Source organism: Blennius ocellaris (assembly GCF_963422515.1).
Source record: "Blennius ocellaris genome assembly, chromosome: 1".
In the NCBI taxonomy this organism is placed as follows: domain Eukaryota; kingdom Metazoa; phylum Chordata; class Actinopteri; order Blenniiformes; family Blenniidae; genus Blennius; species Blennius ocellaris.
The window spans coordinates 34,923,202-34,945,732 of record NC_137650.1 but is presented as its reverse complement, the minus strand read 5'-3'; the positions used below and the strand labels follow the sequence as shown (position 1 = coordinate 34,945,732).

The following is a 22,531-nucleotide window of genomic DNA, read 5'->3' as shown; positions in this document are numbered from 1 at the left end:
GATCTGGGAGTTCCTCAAGAGTGCTTGTTTAACGTTTGGCGAAAAACGCCGGTGAGCTCTCCGTCAGTGTTTCATCGGGGGGGCGGAGCCTCAGCTGGAGCTGGAGGCCATCCTGCTCCGCCTTCATTATTATCCCCCGCCGTGGCTGATAGGCCCCGAAGGGGGATCTTGAAACAGTCTCCGTACGTCCGTACGTCCATTCGAACGTTTCTGCCTATATCTCGGCAACCCCTGGGCCCACAGTGACCAAACTTCACATGTGGATACATCTCAGAGGGGGAAGGGATACCAGGGTGACCTTGACCTAATTTGCATATTAAGTAGGTCACAGGGTCACGAAGGGCTTAAAAACACATTTTGGGCTCTGGAGGCCTAGGTTTTTGAGCTAGGGCTCTGAAATTTCATACACACATGATACACACTCCAGGGATAACCTCCAGTACACCAAGTGACCTGACCTTGACCTTGAAGATTGGTAGGGTCTGAAGTTTGCTCGTCATGGTTGCACAATACATGTATTTTCATATAAACATTTCTCCTCACTTCTCAGCAGTTCCTGGGCCCACAGTCACCAAACTTCACACATGGACACTCCACCTGGGGAGAAGGGGCACCATGGTGACCATGACCTCATTTGCATATCAGGTCACAGGGACACTAAGTGCATAAAAAACACCTTTTGGGCTCTGGAGACGTATTTTGACATAGCTTATGAAGAAGACCTTTCAGATTCTACATAATGATCTACTAGGACCCATGGAACACCCTCTAGTGTACCAAGTGTGCTGCCTTAGAGCTGGCTTTGTGAGAAAATATAAAGCCCTCCGGCGGGGGATTAGCCCAGCAACGGCCTTCTTGTTGACCTTGCAGTGGTGACACACTGGTTTTACTCCACTGTGGGACACTGCGGTGAATACCAGCCATGTTTTTACATTTTATTTTGGGAATTCCTGTCACACCGTGGCAGCAGTTTGTGATTTGCACGTCGACGTCCATTTTTAAAACTCGTCTTAAAACCCATTTTTATTCTTTGGCTTTTACCTCAGCGTGAGACTCTGCTCTGGTTTTAGTGCTTTCGTTTTGTTTATTGTTTTACCATCTGATTGTTTTTATTGCTTTAACTTTTTTATTGTTTTTATTTTGCCTCTATATTTTTATTGCAATGTACAGCACTTTGTCAGGGTTAGGGTTAGGGTTTATAAATAAAGTTGAGTTGAGTCGACGTAATCCTGGAGAATCGGTACAGTCGGAGGAACTGGAGAGGAAATCTGGCATGTGGGGTGTCTCCACACCAAATGTACCTTTTATAAAATAAAACACTGAAAGGTGTTCGACATGTGGTCTCCTACGGGAACATATTTCACCCGTACCAGTTTTTTAATTTGTTTACTTACGCACATGAATTTGTTGAAGATCATTTATTAGGGACCTCGCCAACGGCTGGGCCCGAGGCCCGGCCAACGGCTGGGCCCTTTTGTTATACGGTCACTCTCATGGCTACCTACTGGCGAAATTCTAGATTGTATTTGTAATGTTTTTTCTTATTATTATTTTTTGGTACGTTTTTTGCACTTTAAAATTCGTCTATCGGCTCAAATTTCACCCCCACCCCCTACACACTCAAAAACTAACCAAATGTGGCACGATCGTAGAGACTGGCGAAAAATTCATAAAAATGTAAAAACCTACCCCCACGGTGCAAAATTGGCTCTCTAGCGCCCCCTAGAAAAACTAAATCGCCCGCCACGGTCCGTAAGAATATCGTACACATATGCAATGAACACGAAATTTGTTCGTCTCGTCGAGCTCTACAACTCACGCACTCTAACTTTTGACCTAACTCCAACAGGAAGTCCGCTATTTGCCTTTCAAAGTCCGGTTTTCGCCCAAAAAAGGCCCAAACGGCAAATTTGACTTGAAATAGGGCGAAAGTCGTATCGGTTAAATAAACATATACAAAATTAGAGGAGATTGTTTACTACAAAAATTTAGATGGAATTTTTTTTACCTAGTTTTAAATTTCATTTCATTTTTCATAGTTATTTGTATGTTTTTACTGCAATGTTTAATAAGGACGTGTTATTATTTTGGAGTCAACACATGTTGTTGGAACAGTTGGATTTTCCAACTTTTGTGTTTGTTTTTTCCTCACATGGTGTGCATGGGGATGTGACCCTCATGTAACTTCAGTATGCAGTAAAAAAAAACAACCAAAAACTGCGTGTGAAACGCTGCAGCAATGTGTGAGTGTGCTATCACGCAAAGTGTTTAAATTAGTTAAAAATCATTGGATCAATTCATTCCTCAGTCGTTTCTGTGACGTACACCGATCACATACCGCCAGAGTAAAGTTCCCCCGGTGGGTCAGATGTGTCTAGTTGTTCATTTTTAATTGGCTCGCGGTGAATTCCATGAGAATATAAAGAAATAATGCAGCAGTGGGTTGAGATTGAACAAGTTCGTTTCTCGACAAAGTGTTGCTCGTCACAGGAAAAAACTTTTCTCCAGGAGGGTGAAAATGGCAGAAATAAAGAAAAAACCGAAACGAGAGTGGAATTTATGTGAAATCCTTCATTCCAGTCTGTGGCGCTGCCTTCTGTACACGATTGTGTGTGTGTGTGTGTGTGTGTGTGTGTGTGCGTGCGTGTGCGCCTCTGTGAGAAAAAGTTTTCTGCTCCAGGCGTCTTCAACTAATCATGTTTTGTTTTTTTTTTAACATTTCCTTTGTGAAAGGAATTATTTTCATTTAGTAAACGTTACAAACATGCATTAATAGAACAAAGCGTGCAGCGTGTAATCCTTCCTGACGCTGTGAGTAAGACCGCAGACATCAGCGACAAGTGTGGCCGCGATTACATCTCCCCCCCTGGTTTTCATTTTGAATCTAGCGGGCGGCTAAGAAGGAGCCGGCGGCGTCGCCTGATCGATGTTTTCTGCTCTCGGAGTCGCAGGAGAACGTCACGTTTCACCGGGTTGGGAAGCCGATAAGAGTTTTTATGGAAAGTCGGAGCCTCGCACCTCCCCTGCGTTTCTCAGGGGCTATAAAAACACTGACGTATCAATTTGTGGTGATTTCATTTGATATTATTATTGTTTTCGTTCCTGAAAATGAGAAAAAAAAAGTGTGATTATTTTCTTAACAGAAACTGTTGGAGGTGTAATGCGTTATCATCTGCTGATTGAGTGAATCTGCCGTCAAATAAGCTTAAATTGAAGCTCTAAAGGGTTAGAAATATATGATTACTCAATTGCATTGGATGTTGTTCTTGATTTCCAGAAGTGACATATTTGTTTGTGTCTATTTTCACTTTAAACACTGCGTGGGAAGTAAAATACTGAAGCTTTCATTAACATTAAGAGCTGCAGCAGGTTTTTTTTTTTTTTTTTTTTACTGAAATGTCATATTCTGATATATAATGTGGGAATAATAAATTGCTCTGCATGTTGGTAATGACGCATGTTGGTAATGACTACTTTACAAAGTGTCATGAGGTTGAGTGGGAAATGTGAAGCTGTTTGAGTAATGTTTGCGTTGTGTAAACACACGCACAGCTTTCAGACGTCACTGCAGGACATCGGGAAGTTCTTGGTGTGTGGAACTCTCTGCGTGCGGAGGTTTTCTCAGATTAGTCTTGTTTCCTTCCAACCGTCCAAAAACATGTGCTTGAGGACGAATAGTGACTCTTAACGACAACGTCTCAAGTGAAAACGCATTGCGTTTGGCGTTTTCATTTGAGAAAACTTTTGAAAATAACAGCCAACTCCACAGACACTTTTCCTGTTGCCATGGAGACGGCGCGAGAGCATTTTCAAAAAGCTGCGAGTGAGTGCGTGTGACAGTTGACTGATCCGTCCTGTCTCGTTGATTTGACACCACGATGGAGTTTAATTCTGTGGGTTGTGAGGCCGGACGAGACGGAGTCAACATTTCGTCTCTGCTTTTCACCGCCGCCCTTTAGAGGATGCAACGCCTGCGTGCAGAGCCAGACTTTGCTGCATTTATCTCCAAGTGGGAGTCTGCAGAAACCAAGGGCTGAGCAATTATGAGCTGAACACAACAAAACAAAAAAAACAAAAAAAGGCGTTTAATTACCTGTGTGAGTGCCGTGCATAGAGCAAAGATCCAGAGAGCGACCAGGTTCTCGTTGAGCCAGTCCTTTACCCGCTCGTAGCACGGCTGAGGAGACAAACAGGCAGAAGGCATGAGCTCACGATGTCCCGCGGCGCTCGCTTCAGTATCCAGCTGTGCATTCGTCGGGAGGGAAACTTGCATTATTTTCTCCACATTTCCAGAGAGCTCATTTCAGACCAGCATGTCTGCCTGAAGCATTATGGATACTAATATAACGAAAACAACTATATTTAGGTCTTTATTGAATTAAAGAGCTTGCGGGTATTTGGAGTTTGGATGTTTTCTCCGAGCCTGCGGATCGAACGCGTCCCAAAACATTTGTTAGCTCTATTGATGGCGACCTTTCACATTCGGACTGATACGGTACTGATATCAATACTTGCACTCAACGCTAACAATTTCCGGTACCACACGGCAGCTCACAACACTTAAAGGCCGAGTGAAATGTAAAACACTACTTTGCAAAAAACAGTAGTTGGGGTACTACTTGTCAGGTTCCTCCGACAAAGTTATTTGAATTTTGAGTCTCCAGTATCCTTCTTCGTAACGTCAAGAGTTGTGCAGATCTCCATCTGTTGTGTTTACATTGGCTTGTTTCCTCTTAAATATCCAAGTTTTAACTGTGTTTTGAAGTTATAGTCGGCGTTTTATGAGCCTTGATGAAAGATTGAGCCTGGAAGAGACCCGAGAGGAGAAAAGGAGCACAGGCAGCGGGAGCTGCTAGCTCGCATGGCTAGCGGCAGCTGCTAGCTCACGTGGCTAGCGGGAGCCGCTAGCTCAGGCGGCTAGTAGAACCACCTTCTGTGTCTTCTTCATCAATCACTGGGTTTGAAATGACGATGATGATGAAATATGGTTAAATTCAGCCTCTTCGTGGTCAAAACTCTGATCCTCCATAATATAAACACAACTCGTGACATCACTCTATTATTGTCAGAAGCTCCGCCCAGCAGCGGAAATACCGCTGTTTATCGGCTATTTTCTCGCAGATTGCCGTGTTTTAACATTTTACCCTCGGGCCAGTTAGCATAAAAAATGTCCCTAGAAGCGACAGCCAGAGTGTTTTGGAGGTGGAATTTTCATTTCACTAGGACTTTAAGATAACAATTAACATATCCAAAGTTATTGGTTCTGAGTATGACCGACGCCAACATGGAGGAAGAGCACTGGGAAGAATGTAATGTAATGTAACGTAATGTAATGTAATGTAATGTAATGTAATGTAATGTCTGCTAGTGAGGCTGAAATGGCGACATGGAAGAATTCTGGTGAAAATAGTTCAACAAACCAAACAAACATTTTTAAAGTTATTATGACATTAACAAGGCAGAGCCTTTGTATATCGTTTGATAATTGAGTATGAATTCGGCTTCATGGCATTTCATAAGTACTCTGTATCGACACGTACCTAAAGGTTGGTACTCATGCTTGGTGTCGGCGAAGCGCTAGTTAATTGTTCTTATAATGGTCTGATTTCAAGAAAAGTGTAAAAGCGCTGAAATGTTGCTGCTTGGCCCCGTAAAGGTTAAAGAACGTCGTTTAGACGAGTTCTCCTCTCCAGTGCGGAGAAATATTGTGTGGATTGAAGATTCCTCACGGCCACGTCTTCATCCCACTTCCTTTCTTTCTTCAGTCGCAATGTGAGGACGGGGGCACACACACACACACACACACACACACACACACACACACACACACACACACACACACACACACACACACTCACTGGAGGCATCATTTAGAACGGGCTGAATTTTTCATGTCTGACGTTGCTCCAATGTATTCTGAGGCAACTTGACAAATAAAATCTTCCCCCAACGATTCGCCCGTTTTAACGAAACTTCTTGAGAAGCTGTAAAGTGTTGCTGAGCCGGTGGGCAGAGAGGGATAGAGAGAGGGATAGAGAGAGAGAGAGAGAGAGAGAGGAAGGAGGATAATTATTACTGATAGAAGGAATGGTGCAATGCCCTGCCAGGTCAGGGATGGAAGCACGAGATGGAATGGAGATGAATCGTCAAACCGGTGAAAGTGGCTTTCCCAGAGTGGCTGAAAGCTGACATTTGAAGGGAGGGAAGTGTTATTTGTGTTGAGAACCGCGGAGCGAATATATTTGCCGAAAGCCTGCGTTTGATTACCAAGGATACACTGGAGATGAAACTTCCCGACACATACTGTAGAGAGGGGGAGAAGTACTATCATAGCCAGCTACACTAATTAAATTATTCATTTCTGCAGACGTGCCTCCCTGATTGCAGTATTCCTTTTTTTTTTTTTTTCAAATCTTCTTACATGAACAAGCTGAGTCAGAGCCAGAGAAATCCAAACACAATCTTCTCCACATTTCACTGCTGCTGGAAACGTCTGCAGCCAGAAAAAAAAAAAAAAAATTCTCCTCGGCACATGGAGGAATATTTCTGCGCTGGATCAATATGGAAACTCATGCAGTAAGGCAGGATTTAGGACAGCTCCAGTGTTATTTATCAAACTGCTGCCCAGCCACAAAACGTCCCGGACCCAAGAGCTGTATCTGAAAATACATAACTTTACAGTTTTATAGTCTCGTGTCCATCGCAGACGGCCATAAAGCTCGTCTCAGAAAAGCTGATTGGTAAACCGAAACTTGCTGTTAGTTGAAGCACGGAGTCTATGCATTTTGGTTTTTTTTTTACTGTGGCAAAGCCAAGAATTGGTATTAATTCAACACCATCTGGATATTATGTGTATTAGAGATGAGGACCTTTAGCTCTGCTTCAGCAGCCTTGAGGGCGTCACTGACAAATCTTGATTTAAATGAAAATTACAGGTTATATTTGGCTTTATTACGTCTGAAATGGCCGTTATCACATTACGGGTTGTCTGGCAGCTCAGAGGTAGTGATTGTTGTCTCACGTGAAAGAATGAATGCAAAATGGGAGTTTTCATTTAGTTATTTACGGAACTTGAAATTCAGAGCAGTAGAAGCTCGTAAAAAAAAAATCACATCATGAAAAAAAAAAAGTTTTTTTTTTTTATCAAGAGATAATTTTTATTGAGCAAAACTCAAGCCGGCTTGTGTCTCGGTGCTCGGCAGCCGTGATAATTTCTTTGTGGCTCTTTGGTAAAAAGTTTCCCTCCCAGTCGGATGCAAAGTTTGAAGGCAATTAACTGCAGCTTTGTGAGGAGTGGCATCAAATCTGCTGCGAATTTACTGCTTTAAAATTAATCAAATAAAACCTCCTATTGCAGTGATCCGCCCCGTGGTGAGAAGCCAGAACCTTGCAGAGCTCATGGTCCCGACATTTTGGAGAAAGAAGCCTCTCGAATAGCAGCAAATACAGAGACCCCGACCTGAGACTGCCCTCAATCCCCCATCGTCGCCGGAACTCCACCAGTCGGTGGCGACGTTTTACGTCGATGAACCCGCGGAGCTCCACAGGCTCTGTCCTTCCGCCGACCTTGTGTTTGTCCAGAAGCCACAGATTCCCTGCATCTCCGCTCACATCCGAACGACTGCAGCCTCGGACCGACACGTTTCCACACAGAGAGAAAACGTCACTTTCAGTGTGGCTGTGGCTTCCCTCCGCAGAGTCAAACGACCGTGTCGGTGCTCTGCTGTCTGATCCACCGCTGCTTTGGGTTTTTTTCCCGCGGCTGCTCTCGGCGTCAGATTCTCTTCCTCTCAGTTAAGACTGAAGCCCGCAGGACGTCTGGCGCTGAGCGGAGCAGGTAGCAGATGAAGAGACTTGATAGCGGCATGATGTTGACAAGTGGAAACCGCAGAAGCCGTCGTGTCTCTCGTTCGGAGTCACGACCTTTTCCCGGAGCTGGACGGTGATGGAATGGTTTGTGCCGGGTGTCGACTCTGCCGACGCTCCTCAGCCGGGTTTGTCCTGGTCTTTTGGGATCATCGTCACCGTCCTATTGGCCCGAGACCCCCCCGGTCTGTTCGTCTTGACTGGCGATATTTACACATTGTTTTGGTCTTGCGCAATATTTTCTCGGAAAGCCAAAATGCTGCCGCACCTTCGATTTCAAACGAGAAGGAACTTCCTGTATTGTGAAACCACCTGAGGGAAACACAACTCATCTTGTGTTGCTTTTTTTTTTTTTTTTAGTCCAGCAATTTAATCCATCAGACGTTTGTGTGACTTTTCACCCGTCTGGCGATGCGTCGTTACGTCCCCCTTCGCTTGTTGTCGCATTGTTCTCCGTTTCCATGGAGACGGAGACAGATTCGGAGGAATTTTTATGAACGTTCCACTTCGGGAGCCGTTTTCAAAAAGTGTCAGTGGCTCTGAGCAGCGTTGTGGTGTAAACGGACACAAAACACAAGTTTTCCATTTTCACTGGAAGTACCACGTCGCAACTTCCAGGAATTAAAAGACCTTCTGCTCATGTTGTTGCCAAAAATCAAACATCAGCCACCCTTCATCCCCATTACAGATGTTTTCTGGGTTCGTTTGAAGCACCTTGTGCTCAACAATAATTCTTTTTTTAATGAAACCTTGACTTTTTCTTGCTTCATGCAAAGTTAAAGTCACTTTTCCAGAATGCGAACTCACGTCCATCACAGGAGTTTCACTAAAACAACAAATCCAGAACAAAGTCTTCACACAGCTTCACTTAGGCCACGGTTACACCCGGGTATTTGAAAAAAAACTGATATTTCTCTGTGTTTGGGCACTTTTACACAATCAAATGATGATTCCTGAAAAAATATATGGATAATATTCGTGTCTCTGTTTACATCTAAAGGAGGGCAGGCAGATATTTACGTCAGAATTAGTAACAGTGGTTTTTTTCCAGGATTCTGATTGGCTATCATGGCTTCATGCTTCCCGCTACACTGCCCCCTGCAGGTTTGGTGGCTCATAGCATCTCTGAACCAGCTGTATATGCGGTCCGTGTAAATAAAGACTTTTTTCTTTTTTTTTTTAAGGTAGAGTGGAAAAGTCCATTTTTGTAAAAACTCCGGTACGTGTGAACGTGACCTGAAACTCTCCACCAGCAGCCCACACAGACCGACACAGCTGATCCTCCAACGTCTGCAGGCTTCCACACTGCGTCAGCTCTGCTCTCGCTTCTGCTCCAAATCAATAAGAAGCCTGAAGAGGTTTCAATTCTTTTCTTTTCTCTTCATTTCTTTTTTTTTTTTTTTTTCTTTTCTCCCCCAGAATAAAGCCCGTCTGCAGCACGGATCAGGCTTCGCTCCCGCTGTGCTAATTGCTCAACTCTTTACCGAACAATTGAGAAACGTGACCCTCTCCGTGGCTCTGGACGGCTTCCTGTTCGCCACTTCGAGCTCAGGGGAGAAATCGCTGGAGCACTTCTGCGTTTAATCTCAAAAATAGAAGGTCAGGAAATTCAATTTAAGTGGACATTATTTACATACCGAACGCGAGGATTCCTCACAGATGTGGCGTGTTTGCCGAGGCAGCGTACGCACAGGTATTACTAGGGGTGTGCGATATGGACAAAAAATAATATCTCGATATTTTGGGGGATTTTGACGATGACGATAATTAGACGATATTCTTTAAATGTGTGTTTTTAACAGCCTGAGTTATAGCTCATTAATTGTTTCTAGTGGATGATATTAATGGACACAACGTTTTAAAGGAAAAATGCACCACCTGAATCGGCACCATTTGCTATATAATTGGTGATAGCATTTGTTACGTCTCGCCATCGGGTGCTTTTTTTTGTCATAAGGCAGTTTTCTGTTGATTGAGTCCGCTAACGTTTGTTGGCTGTGTCGTGCAGCAGGTAGCGTTACCTTCGCCGACTTAGGTTTTTCTTTGGCAGCTAGCTTTTGACATTCTTCGTATTCCTTCGTGTGGTTGGTCCGCAAGTGGTGAAACAGGTTGGTTGTCGAGCTGCATTTAGCGGCAACGGCTTTTCGACAAACTTTGCAGATCACGGTCTTTTGGGTAGCATCAGTCTTTTCAAAGCCAAAGTACTTCCATGCAACTGAAGTCGATCCACGTCTTTGGAATTAAATCTTCTGAAGTTGGAGCATCCGCGGGCGGCGTGTCCATGTTGTCTTTCAAATGTTTATGTTTAGAGGCACGCTAACCTGCCGGGAACACGCCAGTGAGAGATCATGTGACCTGCTGCGGTTTGCTGCTTTAACGCAAGTTACGTAGCTCTTGTTCAGTGAATGTGTGGGGTCTCAACGTGTGTTTTTAGTTGTTTTAGTGAAGTCATTTGCACACTCGATAACGTAAATTTGCACATCGTTAAAACAACAATGACGATATTATCGTAAACGATGTATATCGCCCACCCCTAGGTATTACCCGTTATTGTGAATCCCTGATGTGCACACCTCCGAGCACAAAACAACCCGGATTAATTAGTTGTCAAAATGTCTCTCGCCGCAGCGGGGACCGCTGGAATCTACGTGAAGGCCATCGAGGTGTCACCTGAAGGAGTGCATAACTTAGAGGAATCACTCATTGGTTTGTGCGGAACGTGACTCCGGGAGCAGTGATGGGGGGGCAAAAAAAAAAAAAAAAGCAGCTTTCTAAAAGGTTACACGTTTGATTTCTTGGAATTGGAAACGGCTGCGGTTTGACCACGCTTTGGCCTTTCCGCCGCTCAATGGATGAGCAGAATCGAGCCGCCGTTAGCTGAAGTAACGGCTCCGCACCTGTGACCGCCGGGGCCGGCGTTTTTAAGCTCTGCTCTTTGCAGGGGAAACCGAGGTCTGTTGAAGATTTGCTTTATTTACTAACCTCTAAAGGAAGGGAAGATTACAACTCCGCTGTCAAACGGCAGCTCTCTCTCTCTCTCTCTCTCTCTCGTCGTCTCGTCGTTTTAGGCTTGGAGTTTCTCTAATGGGCTTTTTCTGCCGGTAGCAGACAAAAGACGAGTAATCATGAGGCTCACTTACAATCATCCGTTGTAAACTGAAGAGGGGAGACGACATCCGTCATTTATTTTGATTTTATTTGCTTATTTACTTTATTTCTCTACCAATCATTGCTTTACATACTCATTTCTTCTGTTTATATTTTGTGTATTCACAATATAGTAATGCTAATTATTACACATTTTATCCGTTTGAGACTTTAATTCTGTACCGATCATTGCTTTACATGCACATTTAATGCATTTATTTTATTCTAATTCCAATTGAAACATTTAACAAAGGGTTTTTACTGCATTTTGCACACATTTTCTTGATTCAAGGCTGTGACATTTTATAAATATTTATCAATTAAAGACATTTTACTAGTGCAAATAATGCATTTTGCGTGAACATTTTCTGTTTAAATCCTAATTTCTGTGCCACATATTATAATTTATGCCTTTTTTTCCCTCTATAATATTACCAAACTGATGTTTAAAATGCAAATTCAACACAAAATTGAGGTCACAAATTATTGAGGTGAACATTTCCTTGGTTTCCTTGGATATTTGATGCCCTGTTGGACGGGACGTCGAGATGGGAGACGTGCAGTAAAAAGCCGAGTCCCTCATGTGTTGTGAATTGCAGCTTGGAGAGGAAACGTAAAGAAAGAGGTGGGCAGGACAGACTTCAAAGCCCAGAAGAGTCGACGCGTCTAAATGCAGAAAATGAAGTTGAGTTATTTGGTGCCAGCAGCTTGCGGGAGCAGCGAGGCAGAAAGTGAACGCAGGTTCACCCAGGAGTCGCGGAGGCAGAGCGCGAAGCAAGGGGCACACATTGGAATTAAAAGCTCCTTGCTGTTTGTTAAGGTTTGGCCCATTTATCAAGCACCTCAGCTTTCAAATGCTCAATGAGGAAACTAAGCAAGAAAAGCTTTGTCCCTTGGAATTTTTCCACATCATGAGATTACGTCTGGTGGCTGTTGGGCGCCAATATTAAAATATGACTGTTACGCTTGTTGTTCCCTGGAAGAAGATGAGAAAAGGTGTTTTAACAGCGCCTGTTACATAATCGGTTTGTTAATTTGAAATGTGCCGAATCCATTAATTCCCAAAAATGCCAATCATTTGAGAAACAAAAAGGGTTTTACACCATAATATAGAACATTCAAGTATATTCAGCAAGACTATAGAGAGAAGAGAAATCTGTCATGATCTCTTTGAAAAGGCGATACTGCCTGGGTGTGAAGGAGTAGAAACATAAACACACTACATCTATTCAGATGTGTTTATTCACAGCGCCGGCGCCGTATCTGTGAGTAAGTAACAAAGACAAAGGAATAAACCTCACATTAAACACAGTTATAAATTGACATTCTTTGTATTCTTGAGCCCATTTGTGTTCGCTGCACTCAGTTGTGTGTTTAGTGTGATAAAAATGAAGGGATGGAGTATCTGCAAACGGCAACTGCAGGAGGAGTAAAACGGTTTTGTTTATCTGTAAATGAGTTTACAGACTTATTTTCCCTTTTGACATGTTGTAGTATAAAATGAATTTGTTTAAGACCCTTCTGCCATCAGAAACCTGTTATTCCTTCATGTTTTATGTCCCTTTGTGTCGTTCGTCTCAGCAGAACTTCTCACACTGCTGTTTAAGACGGGACGCAGGAGACGGGAGTCCTCCCGCGTCCATCACATTGACATATTTAGACATTTGGGCTTTCTGAATATTTTCAAAAACTCCCCCTTAAATGAGCGTAATGAATTCTGAGTAGATTCTTTGTTAAAAGTTTTGATGTTGCCCTCACTGCTCTGGAGGAAAAAAAACCCAAAAACAAGCCCTGGTGTGCTGTGTCAAAGCCTGAGATAAAACATGGCGGAAGGCCGGATTTGATGCATCAGCTGCCAAGAGGAGATCATTAGTCAACAGGACTGATTGTGTCCAATGGAGCCGCTGAAACCAGAGCAGAATGTTTAAAGATGGAGCCGTGCAGCGGGAGAGACAGCAGCTCAATAAAACCCTCTTCCTCTGAGACTTTGGGAAGAAAGAGAATTTTCAAGATGAGTTTGGCAATTCCAGGCAGACATTCCAGTGGTTGGAGAAGAAGAGGGGGGGGTAGGTGAGTTTGATGACGACAAGTGGATGAAGGAGTGTCGGGCGGCTGCTTCTCTGCAGGAACTGGAGCGTTTGGAGCCGGAGCGTTCGAAACGGAGTGTCAGAGCCGGAGCGTTCGAAGCCAGAGTGTTCAAAGCTGGAGCGTTCGAAGTCGCAGCGTTTGGAAACGGAGCATTCGAAGCTGGAGTGTTGGAGCCGGACCGTTTGGAACCGGAGCGTCAGAACCGAAGCATTCGGAGCCGGAGTGTTTGGAGCCGGAGCGTTGGAGCTCAAGCATTCGGAGCCAGAGCGTTCGGAGCCGGAGTGTCAGAACCGGAGCGTTCGGAGTCGGAGCATTCGAGCTGGAGTGTTGGAGCCGGAGCGTTCGGAACCGGAGCATTCGGAGCTGGAGCGTCAGAACCGGAGCATTCGGAGCTGGAGCGTTGGAGCTGGAGCATTCGGAGCCGGAGCGTCGGAGCCAGAGCATTCGGGTCCTGAGCGTTCGGATCCGGAGCATTGGAGCTCGAGCATTCAGAGCCGGAGGGTCGGTGCCAGAGCGTCCAGAGCCGGAGCGTTTGGAAACGAAGCATCATAACTGGAGCATTCGGAGCTGGAGTGTTGGAGCCGGAGCGTTTGAAAGGGAGCGTTCGGAACTGGAGTGTCAGAGCCGGAGCGTTGGAGCCGGAGCTTTTGGAGCCGAAGCGTTCGGAGCTGGACCGTTGGAGCCGGAGCGTTGGAGCCGGAGCGTTGGAGCCGGACCGTTGGAGCCGGAGCGTCGGAGCCAGAGCGTTGCAGCCAGGCCGCCCATCGGGTCGCGGGAAGGTGGAGTGATTCCACCTCAGAATGAATGTGCAATTATTCCCGTCTGTCCCCCGCTTATTATCTCAACACACTCAATTACTTCTCCGGCAACAACTTCGCCTCTCTCACTAAATCACGTGCAAATTGAACCATTTGCATCGCGTCCAAGTAATATCTATCAAAGCTCCCGGCGATGCGCGTTGGCGAACCCCAGGAAATGATGTGGCATGTGCACTTCTGGTTTCTCTGCAGGCGCTTGTCCAGCTTTCAGCGCTAATGCCAACAGACACGCTCTCATCACACGCCCATCAGACTCGCTTTCCCTCCACGACACCGCGAGGATCCGAAAGCTTTATTGCCTAACTTTTTCCCGGTTTAAACCAGAGTTTATATGCGTAATTAAAAAGTTTTAAAATGCATGTTGATCCTCTGTTGAACTTTATTCATGTTTTATTTGAAGGCATTTTGAACCTTTTAATTGCAGGTGGTTGATGTGTTCACGTATGTAGCTGCGCCGACTCTATTGAAATAATAACGGGGTGGAATGACTCCCAGTCCATGTGTGATTGTGACCAATGGTGTTAGGAACCATACAAGTGAAATCCATAGACCATTTATTGTAATAACCTAAAGTACATTCAAAACTTTTGGGAAAGAAGTATTATTACTGATGTAACTTCTCAATGGCTCTTTAATAGGTCCCTTCCTGCAGCTCTATAGAGGATCAATGTTACCTGGAGCTGCTTTGATTCTTTCACTGTAACTCCGGAAGTTTTTCTTCATAAATCACCTGCACTCGGTCTGAAACCACTGCGTGAGAGAGCAATTTAATTCAGCTGGTGGTACTCAAGACCTGAATGAATCAGGCCCCAATTGCTTCTAATATTCTCTTTTGTTCATTTTTCTTTAACATATGTACATGTCGCTCTTCCACTCTGCATTGCTGCGTCTTCTGTCTTTTCCACAAAACCTATTTTTGCCACATTTCCATTCAAAGAGAACCCAAGACCTCAATTCACTTCTCTAAACATGTGAAGATGAAAAAAGATCCAAACTCGGGATTCCAGGCAGGGGACGACTGCTAAACAGGAGAAGTATGACACTAATTACGAAACGATTGAAAACATTAGCAGCACAAACAGTCAAGTCCTTCTGGACAGGAGCGATTAATTCAATATCGGTAATGATGAATACAAATCTCTCAATTCTCTTGTTTGCTTTCTGAAGCGTTCGGCTGCACGGCTCAGGTTTCAAAAGCTCTGCTGAATGTGTAAAGAGGCATTTAGCTCAATTAAAATATGGGTGAGGTGCTTTTCGAGAGAGAACTGGAAATTAGAATTTCAAATTCCAGTCTGATAAAAAATACATGCACTGACGGTGGTTGTGAAATATTTTGGGATCCAGTGAAGAGTTGACATTTCGAATGACAAATGGCTTTTTTAAATAAAATATGAGCAACACTGTGACATCCTCCTGTTGTCACGTCTTCTCTTTTGTTGCTTGTCTTCTTGCAGCTCCCCTTTCCTGGATTAATATCAGAGACTTGATGACCTGGAGCCAACCATTAGTTTATGATCATGTAAAACAACAACAACAACAACAAAAAAACCTCGTTCGATAATGTATTGTTGATTTATCGCAGTCATTTCTCTAAATCATGAGTTGACCTTCAGCTGAGTCGACCCGCCTTCTCGCTGCAACTGACGCTACATCCTGCAACCTGCATTCCACACAACCAGCAGATTTTAGTTTTTTAAAGTGTGGACATTAGACTATCTAACCTGAAGTTCAGAAGAAAAAGCAATTTATAAAGTCACCGATTAAACTCCCTGACCGGAGGAGGAAGGCAGCGTGTCGGGCGCTGCCAGCACGACGACCTCCTCGGGTGAAAAAGGAAAAACTTTCATTGACATTTGATAATGGCTCCCAAAGGTGGAACTTTTCAAAAACCGAATCCATCTCGGTGGAAACGGGGCATTTTCACCGTCGACACGGAGGCAGGAGCCCGAGCGTTTTTGAAATGTTGCATCCCCCCCATTTCCATAGAGACCGAGTCCTCGCTTTTTCAAAATGTACCGCCTTGGGAGCTGTTTTCAAAAAAGTCACATTATTCAGTGGCTCTGAGCGTCGCTGAGTAACCGGACAGCCAAAACGTCACGGGTAGCATTAAAGCACCACAGGGTTAACTCTGTTCAGTACATGACGTAAAGTAACTTCGTAAATCCGACGGGTGAACCAGTTTGTAAAAAGTACAGTAAGAAATAAACCCTCCATGCAGTAACTAATGTACTGCAATGAAGTAGAAAAGGTGTTTTTCTCAGCTTGTGAAGGTTTTAGAGAAGCTAAAGTTCCAACACGTAATGATTCATTACTGGAGTTTATCTAAAGTTATTTAGTTCTTGTTTTCAAAAGAGTGAGTGCAGTGCAACACTTAATTCTTTACTACTACATTACAAGATTTTTTTATATATATATTCAACAGGAGTCTTTTATTTTTAAATATGTTCAATAAATGCTGTTCCTAATTCATATAAATAATTGTGTAAACAATCGTGATTTCAATATTGCCCCAAAATAATGATTATGACCGCAAATATAAATACAAACAAAAGATTTTTGAAATATACAGAGAAGAAGAAATGCATTGCCACCAGGAGGAGAAGTAGGATCAACGTATGTGTGTGTGTGTGTGTGTGTGTGTGTGTTGTAGGTTTGGGATGTTCTTTTTTGTTGATGTTTTGTTCCTTATATTTTAGTGTGGAATGTACTTTTTGTTGCTCTGAGTGTGGGGGTGGAGCTCATAAGCTTCTAGCTTCAGCCCACTCCTTTTGAGCAGAATGTGTACTGCTCAAATAAACAAAAAATAAACAAACACATTTTTTCCCCCATAATCGAGCAGCCCTAATACGAGCTCTTGGTAACTCTAGGATCTCCTCTGCAGCATAAAGCGAGGGTGAAGCACTCACCGCTGTCCACCACGTGCCGGGGTTGTCCAGGCCACAGTTGTCGCTGTACTCCAGGCAGCAGGAGTCGGGCACTCGGGAGGCGTTGTACACCTCGAACCAGTCTGTGTGGTTGTTGACGCCACAGCAGCGAAACTGCAGCAGAAAAAACACACGTGGAGTCAGGAGGGGGCGGCCTTTCGTTACCACCGCAAGCAAAACGCTACTGCGCGAGAACGCAAACGCGTCCTCCGCCGACGGGAAGTGTCTTTAGCTTCCTAGATGAGGATTCACCGGCTGAAATAATTCATTCCCCTGGAAAACGTTTCATTTACTGGGTATTGAGCTGCAGCCGCCCCTGTGACAACGATCCTCGTCTCATTCGTCTCCCAGCACAGGAAGACATTTCTAACTCCCTTGCTTCTATTTTTATCTACATCTCAGTGCTTTGTGGTTCGTATAGATTTTTGATAAGGGATCATGGCTCCCTGGAAGATTCAGCTCATCAGTGTACTTGAAAAGATAAAGCGTCCCCGATGCTTCGTTCATCCCGCGGACTTTAATTCCACGCGGGGATGATGCTGCCCGTACCGCTCCCCGGGCCGCTCCGTGCACCGAATTGCGAATTGTGTGTTAATTTCCAACCCGCTCAAACAATAGGTCAAGTTTGCAATTTATCACGAAGTACAGCAGAATTCAAATTACCGCCAAGCATTTTGAAGCACAGTCGCAGAATGAAATAAAAGGCTCAAGCTGCACAGAGTCGGAATATTCAAGAGTTATCACCTTGAAAAGTTAACAGCCGGCGTGGCCCGTGAGCCTCGCCGATTTATTCCGTGCACATTCTTCTCATGTTATCTGGATCGGCTCACACCTCATTTCATAAGCATCCATTATTAATATTTGGGGAGAATTTTCCCCCCCGGGGAGTCGAGAATGAAAGCTAAAAAAAAACTCAGCAGAAATCCTTCAAGAAAAGTGGAGATGGCTGAAAAATCTAGCAAAGTACAGTAATGAAGTAGAAATACTTTGGCACACGGGGAGTATCACTGCAGAACGTCAGTGGTGTGACTGAAGTGCAGACTTGACGTCACCCAAAGCCTCGGACCTCTAAAGCCGTTTGCCGTGGCTCAGAAAGTCAATGACGTCTTCTTCTGCAGCGTTCAGGCTGCTGATATCCTCGGATTATGTGGCGCCGCTTCCTTTCCTCACACATCCACACTCTTGCTTTCATGGGGGAAAAAAAAAAAACCTTTATCGGACTTCTCTCGGGGGCGTCTGCTCATAATATTCTAAAACTCGTCTTGACGACACCATTTCATATTTATACAAGAACACTGTCTGCAGGAGGAAACTCATTTAGCAATCAATTAAATGATCATTTTGATTGAGACGAGTCAACTGACATGTACTGAGGTGTGAGATACGCTTTTAACTCCCCGAACCTGTTGCCTTCAACCCCATTTACTCAAGAACGTTCAAAGTGAAAACATTTTATTTTGGGCATTTTCGTTTAGGAAAAGTTTCACGTTTACACGTTTTGAAAATGATGTTTGTTCACATAAAAACAGCAGAAACTATGTAGTTTGTTTGTTGTCTGTTTTGTGATGTGCTGCATTATCTTCTGAGAGCAGAATTACAGCGCCTCAGGGTAAACGATGTCACATTGGGTTGAATGAGGTCAGCGGTGCTTTTAGTACGGCTTAACATCCAAACGTTTAGGGTGAAAATGATTACGCCTCTGTGCTCCCTTGTTTCCTTGCTGAACTGCAGCACACTGGAGCCAATCCCGATGGGAGCAGCATTATATCTCTGTGCACTGAATTGTGAATTAATTTCCAACCTTCTCACCGACACAACAATCAGTCTTGGTTCAAACCGACCAAGGATTGTATCTCGCTAAATAAATGTGATGTTTCTTTCCAAGTGTTTTCTTCCGTTGCTCCTCGTCACGTTTCACGATCCTCTTTCACATATTTACATACGATGTTTCCGGAAGTAGCCATCATCAATATTCAGGGTGAACTTTGCTCTTCTGTGATTTTTATTCAATGACTCAGCACGTCTGAGAGGAGCTGGGGAGGCAGTGACGGAGTGAGAGCTGCCTTTTAATGGTCTCACACACACACACACACACACACACACACACACACACACACACACACACACACACACACACACACACACACACACACACACACACACACACACACACACACACACACACACACACACACACACACTCTGATCTGACAGTTTAAGAAGAAGTGCACATTCACGATAGCAACCATAAATTCTCATCGAGCAGATTTCTTCTGGTTTCATGCAGGGGAAAAAAAAAAAGAAAAAACAACTTCTGCACGCCCCCACACACACATACACACACACACACACACACACACACACACACATATCTCAATACCTGCATTTGCATAAAGTATTTGCATAGCAATGCATCTCTCTGTCTGCACTTGTGCCTTTTTATTCACACTCTTGCATCAGACACATGTAAACACATCCTGCTTTGTATCGTCTATTACTACGTGTCCCAAACGACCAAAAATACAGGCGTCGTCATCAGATCTGTGATGTTAAGAAAATAAAAAAGGGGGTCGAACGAGCCCTGGGGAGCGCAGTCTATCATTTGATGTCTCCCAGAGGCATTTTCCACCAGCGGCATCCGTCCGCTGCAATCCCTAATTCCAAATCTCTGTTCCTCACATTGTGTCTTCTGTGCAGAGGAATTCGGGAAAAAATATAATATATAAATAATACAAAAGCAGGAAGGCACATCAAAGTGAAGGCTGGAAACAAAGATTACCTCCGAGAGTCTATGATGTTTGCATTAATCTGTCTGACAGCGTTTAAACCAGAAAAGCTTCAAGTGTTTGGAACTGTGAGCAAAGTCAAATCAGTCACTTATTTCCCCCGTCCCTCATTTTATTTATTTATCTATTTGTTTATTTATTTATTTATGGCTGTAAATGTCGAGATCCTATCAACTGCAGCACTTCACTTCCACTTTTACACCAAATGGAGAAATGTCAAATCACACTGTGCTTCGCAGTTTGGCTGTTCACTTATAATTTATTGTGAATGCAGTGGTGGAAAATACAGCGAAACCATGGCAATCGTGAGAGGAGGCAGTGTCGTGGTAAATAATGCAGCGGAGACGTCGTGTATCTCGACTTGTGACAAAAGTATTTTGCATGACTCGTTTTGTTAAATGGTGCCGGAGTTAATATTGAATGGGCCGCTTCGCTCACAGCAGGAAGTTGAACCCTTTGGTTGGCGGTCGCCATAGCAACGATACACAATAATGTCAATGTCGTCGCCGTCGTTCATTTTTTTTAACGCGTATTGTTCTCTGAGCGCATCCGTGTGTGGTTTCGCTACAAAACCGACCAACAGCGCCACCTTGTGGCCTGGAATGCTAACATCGCTTTCAAAACATTGCAAATTCAAAAACTGAAAAAAAAAAAACGTGTGTTTTCACTTGAAAATGTAAACGGGGGAGGAACCTGATGAAAAGGTTTTTCAAAGTATTTCTGAATACGTGAGTCTCATTATTGACTTTATGTGGTCCAGTCAACGGATTCAATGATGAATTGATGACAATCACAGAACATGTGTAATAATAATATCCGTATTATATTAATACTCGTGTTGCTTCAGTAGGGGTTAAAGAAACTGTGTAACTGATGAAAAAACGTGGCACTTCCTCTTAAAAATAACTTTTATTCACAGGAAGCCCACAAGATAAGCTGATTTTAGTTTTTTTTTTTTTATTAAATCTCAAATGGTTTTAAATAAAACGGCATTCTAATTCAAAATGGCTCATAAAAGAAGTGAAAATCGACACACTGTGGAGGAATGTTTAGCAGCCTTCATTGTAAATATTACAATACAGGACTTGCATCAATAAGACGCATAATTCGAGAAACTTGTGTGACTATTTTTCCCGTCTTTCCTGTGGTTGTTGTCATCTCATCTCCGTCAGTTCAGAAAGAAAAGACTTCACCAAATGTGGTCATTTTCTTGATAAAAGTCAGTTTTATCCCCCCAGTGGCCCCACGTCTTACGTCCGTCTGTACGATCATCCAGGCGTTGGTCAGGCCCACGTTGCCCTCTGTGCCGAACAGCTGCAGCCCCTTCTTCAGGTCCCGCTGGGCGTAATGGTCGATCTGAGGAAAACAACAGAATGGTTATTTGACAGAAAACCATATTTACATATCAGCAACTTGTTGTGAATTTGAGGGTTGCCCGGGGAGACCGTGTTTCACATTGTCAGAGAAACTTGTTTCAGTTTAATTCAGATGAGAACTAATGTGACACGAACTCGGATATCAAGGAAAAGTACCTGGAGAAAACCAGAGTACCAGGGGGAAACCAGAGTACCCGGGGGAAACCAGAGTACCCGGGAGAAAACCAGAGTACCCGGGAGAAAACCAGAGTACCCGGAGGAAACCAGAGTACCAGGGGGAAACCAGAGTATCCAGGGGAAACCAGAGTATCCAGGGGAAACCAGAGTGCCCGGGGGAAACCAGAGTACCCGGGGGAAACCAGAGTACCCGGGGGAAACCAGAGTACCCGGGGGAAACCAGGGTACCCGGGGGAAACCAGGGTACCAGGGGGAAACCAGAGTACCAGGGGGAAACCAGAGTACCAGGGGGAAACCAGAGTACCCGGGGGAAACCAGAGTACCAGGGGGAAACCAGAGTACCAAAGTACAGAGAAATACTTTCACTTCAAGCCACTTCCACTGATGACTTACCATACACATGTTTAAACCACAAACTCTCAATGACATTCAATGTTTTGTTATTGAAATATAACACTAGAAATCAGCTTGTGCTCGTACTCGTAGCCACACATGCTACTTAATCATCAGTATGTGGAGAACTGAGAGGATCTTTCTCATGTGCGCTGAGGAATGGACGTCAAAGCATTAAATATTGCTCGCGTGTCTCTAATTATCAATTCTAAAATTAACATGTTGAAGTAATAGCTGTAATTTTCACCTGGAAATCATAGCCATGTATCGTTAACATCCATCTCGAGAGGCCTTTAAGCATAAGAACGTATTATCGTTGCCTGCAGAAGTTTCCTTCATTCTCATTATCACATTTTCTTGGCGGCTCGAGGGAAACGTACCGAGAGCACGAGGTGACACTTTATGCAAGATAAGTAAAAAATGGTTGCACCGTCAACCAGGGGACTACAACCTCGGGGACCCGTGGTTTTCACGCCTCAGCATAACCATTAGCACTCCGGCAAAAGCCTCTTGGCGTGTACATTGTTTAGAATGAGTCTTCAGTGTGGGAAATTACACAGATGCGAGAAGCAACATCCGTGTAATTGGTTTCGATACGAATGGAATTTGGCCGGATTTGTCGCCTGTTTGTTAGAAACCAAACCTTTGGGAGGAGAAACATTGTGTGAACTATGGTTACGAGAATTATGTAAGGAAATATCATCTGAGTGTCTTTGTTGTCTGAGGCACCTGCTGCTTTGATGTGATTGGTCTGTTCGGAGCTCAAACAAGCAGTTTGTTGGATCGAAACGATAGTTTATCAATAATTATTTAATGGAAAACCAACTGCTCAAAGTCCCGGAACTAGTTTTTACCGCTTCTGCTTTATCCTGCGATCATTTCAACACCCATTGACGAGAACCGATCAAACACGAGCTCCGTGCTGAGAAGCTTTCTGATAAACACGTCGTGTTTGT

General features: G+C 44.0%; 1 protein-coding gene across 2 annotated transcripts in view; it reads right to left on the bottom strand.

The window, feature by feature from the left end:
* The window catches only part of tspan4a (tetraspanin 4a), a gene marked incomplete at its 5' end in the record, with an annotated part of 243,364 nt that overhangs the window by 3,575 nt on the left and 217,258 nt on the right, over positions 1 to 22,531 (bottom strand). For both annotated transcript variants that reach the window (XM_080502307.1, XM_080502306.1), the window contains 3 exons: positions 4,094 to 4,177; positions 16,826 to 16,957; positions 20,884 to 20,985. In XM_080502307.1, the coding sequence (XP_080358433.1) occupies positions 4,094 to 4,177; positions 16,826 to 16,957; positions 20,884 to 20,985 (318 nt within the window). The remainder of the gene's footprint in view (positions 1 to 4,093; positions 4,178 to 16,825; positions 16,958 to 20,883; positions 20,986 to 22,531) is intronic.